The sequence below is a fragment of the Scleropages formosus genome, chromosome 17 (assembly GCF_900964775.1).
Source record: "Scleropages formosus chromosome 17, fSclFor1.1, whole genome shotgun sequence".
Classification (NCBI taxonomy): Eukaryota; Metazoa; Chordata; class Actinopteri; order Osteoglossiformes; family Osteoglossidae; genus Scleropages; species Scleropages formosus.
Window position 1 is genome coordinate 7,253,080 of NC_041822.1, and position 11,948 is coordinate 7,265,027.

General features: G+C 43.2%; 1 protein-coding gene across 1 annotated transcript; it reads left to right on the plus strand.

Annotated features, from left to right (window-relative positions):
* Positions 1-223: 223 nt before the first annotated feature.
* gc (GC vitamin D binding protein) lies at positions 224-11,245 on the plus strand. The gene is made up of 12 exons (XM_018759083.2): positions 224-326; positions 695-761; positions 1,937-2,069; positions 3,317-3,528; positions 4,528-4,660; positions 5,606-5,694; positions 5,961-6,087; positions 6,693-6,895; positions 8,403-8,526; positions 10,065-10,159; positions 10,398-10,554; positions 10,872-11,245. The coding sequence occupies exons 1-12, from the start codon at positions 263-265 to the stop codon at positions 10,908-10,910; spliced, it is 1,443 nt and encodes a 480-aa protein (XP_018614599.2). The 5' UTR covers positions 224-262; the 3' UTR covers positions 10,911-11,245.
* The last annotated feature ends 703 nt before the right edge of the window (positions 11,246-11,948 follow it).

Here is an 11,948-nt window from a genome sequence, read left to right on the forward strand (position 1 = left end):
AATTCCTAATATTTCATACAAAGGACATCAGATCATGGAAATTAGCAGTGCAGCTGCCACGATGCACGCAAATACTCCAGTTTAGACAATTTTGTCAAACACGTGGATCAGAGCGCACAATTCTTGCTGTTACATAACGATATGCTGTTACATAATTTACATGACTGTAAATCTTTACCTTGGTTAATTTTTGACCGCACCGGTTTAACTTATGTTGAGAGAAGAACGTCGCATTCACTCGGATTTGGATCCTGTTTCCAAAATGAGGATCTTTCAAGTAGTTCTGACGCTTTCCGCATTTACTTTGGTCTCTGCAGCATGGGAAGGTAAGAAAGAACTTGAGGAATGCTTTTCTAATAAATGGCTCGGTTAAAAATTACATGCGGTGAGTGAGACGCCAACATATTTGGGGCCATTTGCTTGTAATTCACATTTAGCCATTCACATCTTGTGCGGAATAATTCCTCCTGTTTTGACGGTAGATTAAATCTGGAAAGCTATTCAAAAATGTGATATGGAAGATGCTTCTGAAAGACTGCAATATTTTAAAGTGTTAAAGTATTAACTGCAATGTTAACTACAACAAATCATTTTCTAAAAACACTTTACCTATGATAAATGTAACTTACGCTGAAGAATGTGATTTTTACCTTGTGCACTCTACAGATGAATTTAATGATTATTGTCCATTCAGGAGAGACCAGAGTGGAAGAACTTTGCCGGGAGCGAAACGAAGCGGGAAAAGATGCATTCAAAGCTATGTAATTATTATTATTATTATTATTATTATTATTATTATTGAATTTAATTTGTGCATTGGTGCAAGAGCAGTTTCTGTGGCTAATTGCAGATGAATTTTTACAGCTGCTTTGAAGGTCATCAGGCACTCTTTTTGTTGCTTTCAGTTGGAACCTGTGCCTGTTTCTGCTTTATTTCTAATGTTATATGACAACACAGTATACAGTGAATAATGGACAGACCTCTTTATAAAGTTCTTTTTTAAAAAATTCACGCAAATTATGTTATTTGGAATTAATTAAACAAATAAATCTATGAGGTCAGCTTGTGCAATGTATTACAATTTTAAACACAAGTGGGGGCATGGTGGTGCAGTGGGTTGGACCGGGTCCTGCTCTCCGGTGGGTCTGGGGTTCGAGTCCCGCTTGAGGTGCCTTGTGACGGACTGGCGTCCCATCCTGGGTGTGTCCCCTTCCCCCTCCGGCCTTACGCCCTGTGTTGTCGGGTTAGGCTCCGGTTCCCTGAGTCCCCGTATAGGACTGGCAGGTCAGACAATGTGGTGCAGAAGTTGCTGTTCAGAGACAAGAAATAATGAAGGCATCACAAAGCTGAAACAATTGAGCAGGGAGGCAAGTGTAACAGGGGTTTGACTCTGCACCAGCTAAGACAGCCTGACCTCTTTTATGCCCTCCATCCCATGGTGGGGTTATTAGCATCATGCACTGCAGAGTCCTGCTTCCAATCTGTGGGCAGTTGGAGGAGGTGATGGAGAGGGGAGACTCATCCTGCCCCAGGGAAAAGTGCAGTTTTGACTGAGTCATGTCCCTTCTTTGTGTGATTATTCATAGAAACAAATGCATAAATATATTTGAGGTTTTACTGGGTAATCTCAAATTTTAAAAGGATAATTATTTTAAAATGTGGTTTTAATATCAAAGCCATGGCCATTTAATGAGTTTTAATGTAGTGACTGACTGAAAGTGTAATTCTGCATTCATCTGTATTTCCAATTTTCTATTTAACATAAGACTTATGGAAACACACACACACACACACACACACACACACACACACACACACGCACACAATACTACACTTACACTGAATTTTCAGTGGTTTTGACCATTGAAATCAGTTAAATCGTTTGCCAGAGAACTTTCATTCACTTCTGTAATCAATATTTTTTTTTCTTTTCTAGGGTAATTGCTCTGTACAGTCAGAAGTTTGCCAATGGTACATTTGAAGAAATCAGTGCCACTTCTGACCACATTCTTAAAATATTGGAAAAGTGTTGTTCCCCTGATGCTAATCCAGGTTGTTATGAGAAGGAGGTGAGTTGTTTTTCATGCTTAAACTGAATGGAACACTTGCTTATTACACTTATATATATATTTACATGTATTCATTTAGCAGACACATTTCTCGTACTTCTCAGAGAAACACAATTACATTACAGTAGGAGAAAGAGAGACATAGTTGCAGATACGTGATTCTTAAGTAAACCTACTTTGTTTCTTTCCACTGTAAATATACTGTATATATAGTTGCAGTACATTTTTCAAACGTTTAAAGTACTTTTTCAAAAATTTTCTTTCTTTATATGATGAGAAAATAATGATTCTTTTCACCTGTCTGCTTCTTATCTCAGTGAACTGTATCTTTGTCCAGAATGTACATTTATCACAATTAGATTTTTCCCTTTACCATTATAAACATAAAAGGGGGTGTGGTGGCACAGCAGGCTTAGCCAGATCCTGCTCTCTGCTGGGTCTGGGGTTCGAGTCCTGCTTGGGGTGCCTTGTGATGGACTGGCATCCTGTCCTGGGTGTGTCCCCTCCCCCCTCAGCCTTGCACCCTGTGTTGCCGGGTTAGGCTCCGCTTCGCTGCGACCCCACTTGGGACAAGTGGTTTCAGACTGTGTATGCATTACAAACACCTACATGTTATGAGAGTCATATCAAATCGAAATTCTAAGGTGGACTGCTATTAGAAGCATGGTAGCACACTGATTAGTACTGTTGTCTCACAGCGCTTGGGTAGTGTGAGAGGATGTGTGTTTGACCTCTGCTGTCTGCATGGGTTTGCTCTGGTTTCCTCCCACAGTCCTAAGACATGCTGTGCAGGTTCCCCATAGTATGTGAGTGACAGAGAGAGAGTGTGTGTGTTCCGCTGGTGTATGGATGACTGACCCAGTGTAAGTAGTGTATCTAGCAGTGTAAGTCACCTTGGTGAATGAGGTTTGTGGGCTGGTAACACTACATAGAGTTCATTGGAAGTGGAGAAAAGCTTCTGCTAAATAAATAAATGTAAATGTAAAAACAACACAATAAAACAATAAACTAAAAACGTGAAAATAACTAATTGAAATGTTTCAAGATAAAGGTATATATAAGCAATTTTGGGGTCTTAAGGTGGGATTTAAAGGTGTCTAGAGCAGCAAGAAGAGTAAGTAAGCAGAACAAAATGTAATGTGACACGCAAGTGTGTCTGAGTAACTAGAGTCCGTGTGTTTCTTTGTTACTTTCAGACACTAAGAGTCAGTGTTGTTTTTAAATGACTCGAAAATTTCTTTTCTCAGACTCGGGAACTGGTTACATTGTTCTGTAGAAAAGACTCCCCATTTCCAAAGCACCCAGATCTGGACAAGTGCTGCGGCAAAGGTGAACATGAATGGGGATTGTGTCTCGCGTCCTTGCACTATTCCTCTGAGGAGCTGCCGTCTCTCCAGGAGCTCACAAACGAGGAAATCTGTGAGCAGTTGAAACATGGCGCTCAAGTCTTCTCAGCAAGGTACGGTGTGGCCATGAAACAAATGCCAGCATGTCTTCGGCCTGCTGTGCTCAAGGAACCGACCCGTGCGCTTCGGCTCACGTTTAGCCGACACTTTTCTCCCAAGCGACTTACAGATATTGACCCGTTTATACAGCAGGGAAATTTTACTGCAGTAATTTAGGGTAAGTACCTTTTCTCAGCGGTGCTACAGCTGGAGTTGGGATTTGAGCCTGTGAACGCAAAGGCAGCAGCTCTAAGCAGCACATGACCAACTGAGTGATTCTGTAGCCATTAGTGATTATTAATGAAGAGACAGACAGGTGGGGCAGCAGTGCAGGTGAAATTATTTTTTTAATCTAAGTGTTTAATTTTATTCAACTGAATTAATTTCTCTCTTCTGAAACACTATGGCACAGTCTTCAGCGATAGCTTCCAATCAGAGATAACAATGAAATATGAAGGAAGCTGCTTGCAATGTGTGATGAGCACATTTCGCCGTTGATCGTTTCAGGGTTCCAGCGTCTACAGCATCCTGCTCGACTCTCTAAAGCACACAGGACACGTAGCAGGCGGTGCAGCCTTTCTGTATATTCGAAGCCTCGCACCCTGGCACCAGTGCCTTTGTGAGGGCGGCTTTTCCGACACCAATAAGAAACCTCTGTTTACAGCTCTTCTTGCCAGGAAGATACTTACAACATCTAATGCTACTGTGAAGCTGCTCGTCTGTTTGCGAAGGCCATGAGATGGAGAGATGTGGCTCACATCCCCCCGTTACGTAGGGTTCGGGAGAAAACGTTGGCACTGAAACCTCTGAAACGCTGCAGCTGTTGCTCTCAGGAATATAGAGTATGTTAGAAGACAGCCGGTACTCATCCTTGCGCTTCCACCGCCTTTCATCAGCTGCCCGCCCAGATGCCGCCTCTTTTCCTGAGATCACGCCGTCTCTGACATCCCGGAGCCCCACAAAAGCCAAGCGCAAGCTAGTCATACCGGGGCTCTCCTTTATTCTCCTTGCAGGTATACGTATGAGCTTTCCAGGAGGTACCAATCTATTCCAGCTGATCTGGTGCTAAAAGCTACAAAGAATTATGTGGAAATGGCTGAGAAGTGCTGCAGCCGATCACTTTCCAAGATCTGTTTCCTCCAAGAGGTACTGCACTGTGCGCTTGCATAGTAACACCATGTCATCACTTGCACTCGGATAACCGCGCTGAGCCGAGAAGTAGAAGGGCCAGCGGGCAGCTCATTGGGTTTTGCCTGTGCGTGTAAAGAGAAGCCAGTCGGAGCACCATGTGCACCATGTGCGATGAGCAACATCTCATTTGCCGCGTCTTTGGCGCCAAAACGCAGCAAACGTTTTTCGTCGGGACACAGTAAAGCAACCGTGATGCAGTCGGCTCGGCGAAATGTCCACTTTCAGCAGGAAGGGTACTCTTTCGTGGAGTAAAAAATGTCACTTAGTGAAGAGCAAGAATGGTCAGGTCTTCATTTATTTCATTAATTTTGATCCACAGGAAAATATTTATATGTTCTTAGGGATGATAGGCATTTTTATGCAGATAATTCCTGAACGTGGAGTGAAAAAGCAAAGACCTCTCCATACTGAACATAGATTTACACGCGTTTTCAAAGAAATTTACTGCACCTCCCATGTATGCATTGTAAGGCTCATGAGAGCAAAAGAATCCACTCCAGTGTCTGGTATTGTTCGTTGAATCTCATTTATTAATATCCTGACTAATTCTGGTAAATTCGGTGGGAAAAATGTAGGACACTGCTGAGTAAAAATTAGCTGTGTTGGAATTTAACACACAATGTTAAACATTGTGCATCATATAACTTTTCTTAACTAAGTAAAGAACGAAAGATGAAAACAGGAACAGAAAGACCCTAAAGAATCTTACCAGACTTTATCAAAATGTATATTCCCGCAAACCGCCTTAACTCCTAATTTCTCCCCTAAGGGAACCGAAAGGTCTCATCCTTGCAATTTATTACACCCTGCAATTTTTAACACACAGCGCTCCAGAGCTCCCAGTCCTCGTTCTTTAATGAAGTATTATAAATAAAAATATGAATTTCTTTTCATTTGTAGAGATTACAGCACAAGGATTTTAATATTTTCTTGAGATATGCTTCAAATGTTTGTGAAAATGCAAGACACTTGAAAACCCATAAAACAGCGTAAGTACTAAAATTGCACGAAAGCCTTCCAAAAAGAATAAGCCATTTGAAAGTGTACGATTAGCGCAAAACGAAATTGTTAAAAACACTCGTTCAGAGCATGCACTCAGAATTAATGGTAATGTCAGATTTCTGGATGGAAACAACTTCCATTATTCAATGATCAATGTTCACATTGCATAAACTATTGTTGCATTCCAAAGGAAAGTGACTGTGCACGTGACACCTGTTGTAGGTGCGTAACATTGCTCTGCTGCTCTCCTTAGGTTCATGGTGTATTACGCCAGTCTGCTGAAGCTCCCGTTCGACGACGCCTTCACCGCGACCCGCTCCATACGTGACAATCTGGCCTGGTGCTGCTCACAGAAAAATTCCCGTTGTCTGACAGAGAAGGTTGTTCATCTTTTCATAGCCCTTTACTATCGTGGGCTGCGCAAGTGTGAAAGGCATCAAGTTGTTACCTGTGATCAATACACTTCCTCAGCGTTATTTGCTATTACTTTTATTCCTGTGTTGAATTCCCAGTCAGCAACTATGACTAAAACCTTATATTAGAATACAGTAAAATACCATGAAATTACTTGGATCCCTAATGTGTAAGTATTGCACGTGAGCTAAGGCGGCATAAGAAAGTTTAAAAAAAAATGCTCTGGTTCCCGTAAAGTAATTTTGTGACAAAAAGGAGCTTATCAGCTGGCAAATTGATGTTAAAATTGCTTAAAGTTAAGAAATTGGAAACTTTAGAAAAAAAACCACAAGAAACATTTACTTTTTAATACGGTATTGAGCGTAAATGTTAAAAAAGTGAGTTGTGCGTCTGTGCCTCGGAAAACCGGCCCAGTTGGAGCAATGAAATTGAATGAGGCACGTAGATGAAGCAGAAGTGGAAGAGAGATGTGAAAAAAAAAAAATGTACGTAACCCTAACGTTACCTGCAGCGGTGAGGGGTGAACCAGGCATCATTCATGGCTCGGGATGTGTGTGCGTGTCTCTCCCAGTTCACAGAACTCCACCAAGCCCTCTGTAATGACTCGTCCCCTGGGCTGAAGTCCGAGGACTTTCAGAAATGCTGCGGCAAAGCCCCGCCGGGCGCCCTGCCCTGCATGGACAACCTGGAGAGACACGCCCAGCTGTTCCCCGGCACAGCGCTGTCCTCTCTGTCTGACCTTTGTGACACCGGCGACGGCAAGGCACTGCAAAGGTACGAGTGGCTGGTATAAAGTATGAGTGGCTGTCAGTGCAGCGAAACACTCAGCCACAATCGGAATGATCGTCAGCGATGGCACTGGCCAGGATCAGGATCAGTAGAGAAGGACAGATGCAACGGCACCTTCTGATATTTACCAGAAATGCAAAGCAATGGGCAAATGAGCGAGTTACAGTGACACACGGTGTATTTCGAGTCACAGACACTTTGCTCCAAAGTGACTTCCAATTGACACTATGTACTACTATTTAGTCCACACCTTTTTACCCGAGATCACGTACAATGCTAAATACACTGCGCAAACCAGTGAAACACACGTACAGTACTGTGCAAAAGCTTTTGGCACTTGGCTGGGGAAAAAGCTGTAAAATGAAAATGCTTCCAAAAATAATACTCTTAATTAATGAACTTCCTACAAAGCTTAGTAAACATCCATCGTCAACAACCGCCGGGCACGGCGGGCTTGGCTGGGTCCTGCTCTCCGGTGGGTTTGGGGTTCAAGTCCTGCTTGGGGAGCCTTGCAATAGACTGGCATCCCATCCTGAGTGCGTCCCCTCCCCCTCCAGCCTTGGGCCCTGTGTTACCGGGTTAGGCTCCGGCTCACCGTGACCCCGCTCAGGACAAGCAGTCTCAGACAGTGTGTGTGTGTGTGTGTGTGTGTGTGTGTGTGTGTGTGTGTGTACTTTCTTTAATGACATACAAAACCCTTACTGTAATACTGTAATTTCTGCAAAAAGAATGCTTGGAAATCTGAAATATGCTCTTCCCCATTGACACCAATGCAGAAGACAAATAAACATCTAAAACAAATAATTCTGTGAAACATCTAAACACCTGAGACTTTTGCACAGTACTGTACACACTCTCTCTCTATCTCACAAACATCAAATACATACACAACACGGGCAATTTAGAGTCACCATTTGAAAGCATGTGTTTGGACTGTGGGAGGAAACCAGAGCACCCGCAGGAGAAAAACCAGGGAGAACATGCACACTCCGAACTCCAGACTAAGCGGCTCGCTGAGCAGGCAGTTCGACTCGGAGATGCAAGTTATTGCTGTAGGACTTGGATAAAATCACAGTCTTAGGCTTCAGGGCACCTGTGTAAGAGCACAGCTGCTGGTTTGTATCTGCAATGCAAACACCAAATTTGTAAAGAATGTAACGGACCAAATTCCCCCACAGTTCTCAGAGCGCAGTTTTACACGCGGTATAGCATTGCAGTTCAGGTCACGGTTCACATTATAATCCTCAGTCTTGTGCTCTTCTTGAGTGTGTCGTTAGTCTTATTATATAATCTGTATTGTGTGAACAACAAATACATCCGCAACACCGGCGCATTTTAATTACATGAAAATGCAAGCATGTTTCATGTTTATTTTAGCGTCTGTCACGGAAATGATTACGTGGCAAAACTTCTGTGGTGACAGGGTACTGTACGGTAAAACTGGCTATGGACTTCATTAACTGTTTTGTGTGTGTGTGTGTGTGTGTTTCAGGTTTTGGTTTCAGACTGGAGCCAAGTATCCTTCTATCCCTGTGTCAGTGTTTGCTTCCTTCATGGACGTCATCAAACTAATTTCAGAGCCCTGCTGCAATGCTTCTGATGCCAAAGGTTGCGTGGTGAGATATTATTTTATAATTCTTTTATTCTCTGAATCTCTCCGTCCAGGGCAGCTTAAATTTCTATCTATTTCTGTAACTGGATATTTTACTGGAGTATTCTGGGCTTACTACTCTGCTGAAGGGTGCCACGGTTGAGACGTACTGGCGGCCTTCAGGTCACTCTTTGGAAATGGACACGGCCACTGCGCACATGGGTCGCTCTGGGTCACCGTGGGTCACCGTGGGTCACTCTGCCTCCGGACCGCGCGTATCGTGGCTCCGACCCGTTCTTGTACATGTTTGCTGCACCCAGAAGATGCCTCACATTAACCGCGTAACTTCGGACGCGGCTGGATTTTCTGGGCTGAAACTTTTTCTTGGCGACGGAGGTTCCCGTTCAGGCAAAAACAGGAGCTCGGTGCAGGAAGAAACTCAAAGAGAGCTGCACATCTTGCGAGAACCCTTAAGGGTGGAAAAAACATCTCTGCAGAGTAGTACTTATAAAGCACGCGCACACGCACACACACCGTGAAGGTGCAGCGTTTTCAGTGTGTTCCTTGTCAAGTTGTTCGCTTCATTTCACTGAAGTGACTGAGAAATGCATGGAGTCTCTGACAGAAAGTTCCAGAAAGAAGGAGTCTCAGGAGACAGAAAGTTCCAGAAAGGAGGAGTCTCACAGGAGACAAAGTTCCAGAAAGGAGGGGTCTCACTGGAGACAGAAAGTTCCAGAAAGGAGGAGTCTCACTGGAGACAGAAAGTTCCAGAAAGAAGGCATCTCAGGAGACAAAGTTCCAGAAAGGAGGAGTCTCACTGGAGACAGAAAGTTCCAGAAAGAAGGCGTCTCAGGAGACAGAAAGTTCCAGAAAGGAGGAGTCTCACAGGAGACAAAGTTCCAGAAAGGAGGGGTCTCACTGGAGATAGAAATGTGATGAAGACGGTCGCGTTGCAGTAAAAACACACACACTTATTTGTATAGTGTTTTATCTACAGATTTTAATGGCCTTGTTTTATCGGGTGATTCTGTGCACTTTGAGTTTTTATACTGACGACTACTCATGTATGTCTGTTTTGTATTTATTTGTCTGTTTTTAGGGGTATGATCAAGTTTTATATTGTAATTTAGAAGTATTTTATGTGTTTTGAAGGAAGCATGTATTGTGATATGATGACTTCGGTTAAACTACTATTGGGGGACCGTCCTTTTGGGTATGTTGGTGTGGGGAAGACATGGGTCACTTATATTTTTCAAAGCCAGAAAGGGGATTGTTATGGGAAAGACTTTGTCTTGACAATGTGTTTTATGTAATGCTTGCTTAGTCATTTTGTTGACCAACTGTAGGAAAATGGTGTTGGGTTTGTTTGACTGTGTATTTCTAATGTTTTGGTTGTGTGTATTATTGATAACTTTGTTAAATAAAGTTTGAAAGAAAAGAAAAAAAAAAAAAAAAAACAACACACCGCTCCCAGGTACAGCTGCACCGTTTTTTATTCGTCAGCCTATTTTCACTCCGCTGTTATTTACCTGCCTGAATCGATCACATAATTTTCTCTTCCAGAACTTCAACCTGACTGACTTCGCAACGGCTGCTTCAAAGTTTGAACACCTTTGCTCAAAATATTTCAAACTGGACTGGGCCGAGTTCAAAAAAGCGTGAGTGTCATTTCAGGACAGAAGCAGGATCGCGATTCGCTTCTCGTGACTCGTGAGACGGATTTCGTGTCGACGACTGCAACACTTCCGTAGAGACAAAAAAAAAAAAAAAAAAAAACAGCGAGTGACGGATAAGTAGCAGAGTAACCGCTACTATTACCACAACCTGAAGTTGTCTCGACAACACACTTGTGAGCTGTTAACCGTGTTTACACTGTTTACCTGTGAAACTCCTCAGGGTTCAGGGAGACTTGCAAAGTGAAGCCCCGGCGGCGGCGGCGGCGGAGGCGGAGGCGGCGAGCCAGAACCACGACGAAGCCAGGGCTCAGGTCTTGACAAATTTCGCCTCAAGCTGCTGCTCCCGATACGCACCGGCAAGGAAATGCAAAAACATGGTAAAACGGGGTACTTTCCCTCACTAATGGACGGTGGTTAGTCTAAGTTAGAGTGTCTGCTGCAGGGCAAAAGGCCATTTCCGCACTTCCTGGCACACAGTTATAGACACGCAGTCGATTAACTGCGGTCGTTGAGTCCGTTTGAGCCAGAAGGGAGGGACGGGTAAACATGGGATCATTTTACCGCGGCGTTTCTTACATCCGCTGTGTGCCAGTAACCTTCACCTGCACTCTGTCTCATTGCCTCCTTCTCTTATTTGAACGCTCTGCAGCTCGTGTGTAACAACTAATAACAGCATGTTCGTCCCCACGGACAGGTAGAAGAAATGACGGTGTGCAAGAAGGACGACTGTTGAGTACCCGGATGATGTGACGCCCGACAGGTGGAATGCAGCAGAGATGGAAAGGGACAAATACATGCAGACACAAACTATAATGCTATATTAATGGCAGTCATTTAAAGAATAAATAACAATAAATATAGTCGTGCAAAAGCTTCACAGCTCTTTTGGTCTCATCATCCCCATGGAGAAATTCTTGTGTTTTTAAGAATGTGATCCTACTGTTTCTTGTATAAGAAACGAAATCGGTGGGCGGGTTGCAAATTTCCCCATTGTATGTACAGCTGCTACTAGTTTAATCATTAATGATTTATTATTGTTAGTGTAATAAAGTTTGATTTCACACACAATATGACAAGGTGAATGATACCATTTCACTTATTCACTTAGATGCTTTTGTCCAAAGTGACTTACAGTGAACTCTATGTAGTGTTTTCAGCCCACACGCTTATTCACCACAGTGACTTACACTGCTAGATACACTACTTACAATCAGTCACTCATCCATACATGAGTGAAACACACTTTCTCCATGTCATTCGCACTATGGGGGAACCTGAACAGCATATCTTTGGACTGTGGGAGGAAACCAGAGCACCCAGCAGAAACCCACATAAGGGCAGGGAGAACATGCAAACTCCACACAGACTGAGTGAGGGTTGAACCCACATTCTCTCACACCACCCAGGTGCTGTGTGACTGCAGCACTACTTACTGTGTCACCATGCCACCAATTTCATTGCTATTAGTGTTTAAATATGGTCTTCAAGAAAGATGTGAAGTCCAGAGTGGAATGTGTTATATGGGTGCACCGTTACTTTTCTCTCCTTCAGTGAGAAAGCCACAGTTGGACTGGTTTTCCAGAATGACAGCAGGGTTGGAATTGCACAAAATAGCCACATGTTGTAAAGAAAAAAAAAACCTTCTGATCAAAGCCCTTTTTCAGAATAGCACCATTAAATTATACATTTCCTACTTATAAAAATCTTGTACGTTCAGGGCATCTGCATAAAATATCATGAAACCTCCTAATAAAAATGACAGCCCTTCATT

Excerpts from the sequence above, each read along its gene's own strand:
- gc (XM_018759083.2), top strand. The coding sequence starts at position 263 with ATGAGGATCTTTCAAGTAGTTCTGACGCTTTCCGCATTTACTTTGGTC. Across the intron at positions 327-694 it reads GGTCTCTGCAGCATGGGAAG|GAGAGACCAGAGTGGAAGAA; the intron begins GTAAGAAAGAAC and ends TTGTCCATTCAG. Across the intron at positions 10,555-10,871 it reads CAAGGAAATGCAAAAACATG|GTAGAAGAAATGACGGTGTG; the intron begins GTAAAACGGGGT and ends CCCCACGGACAG.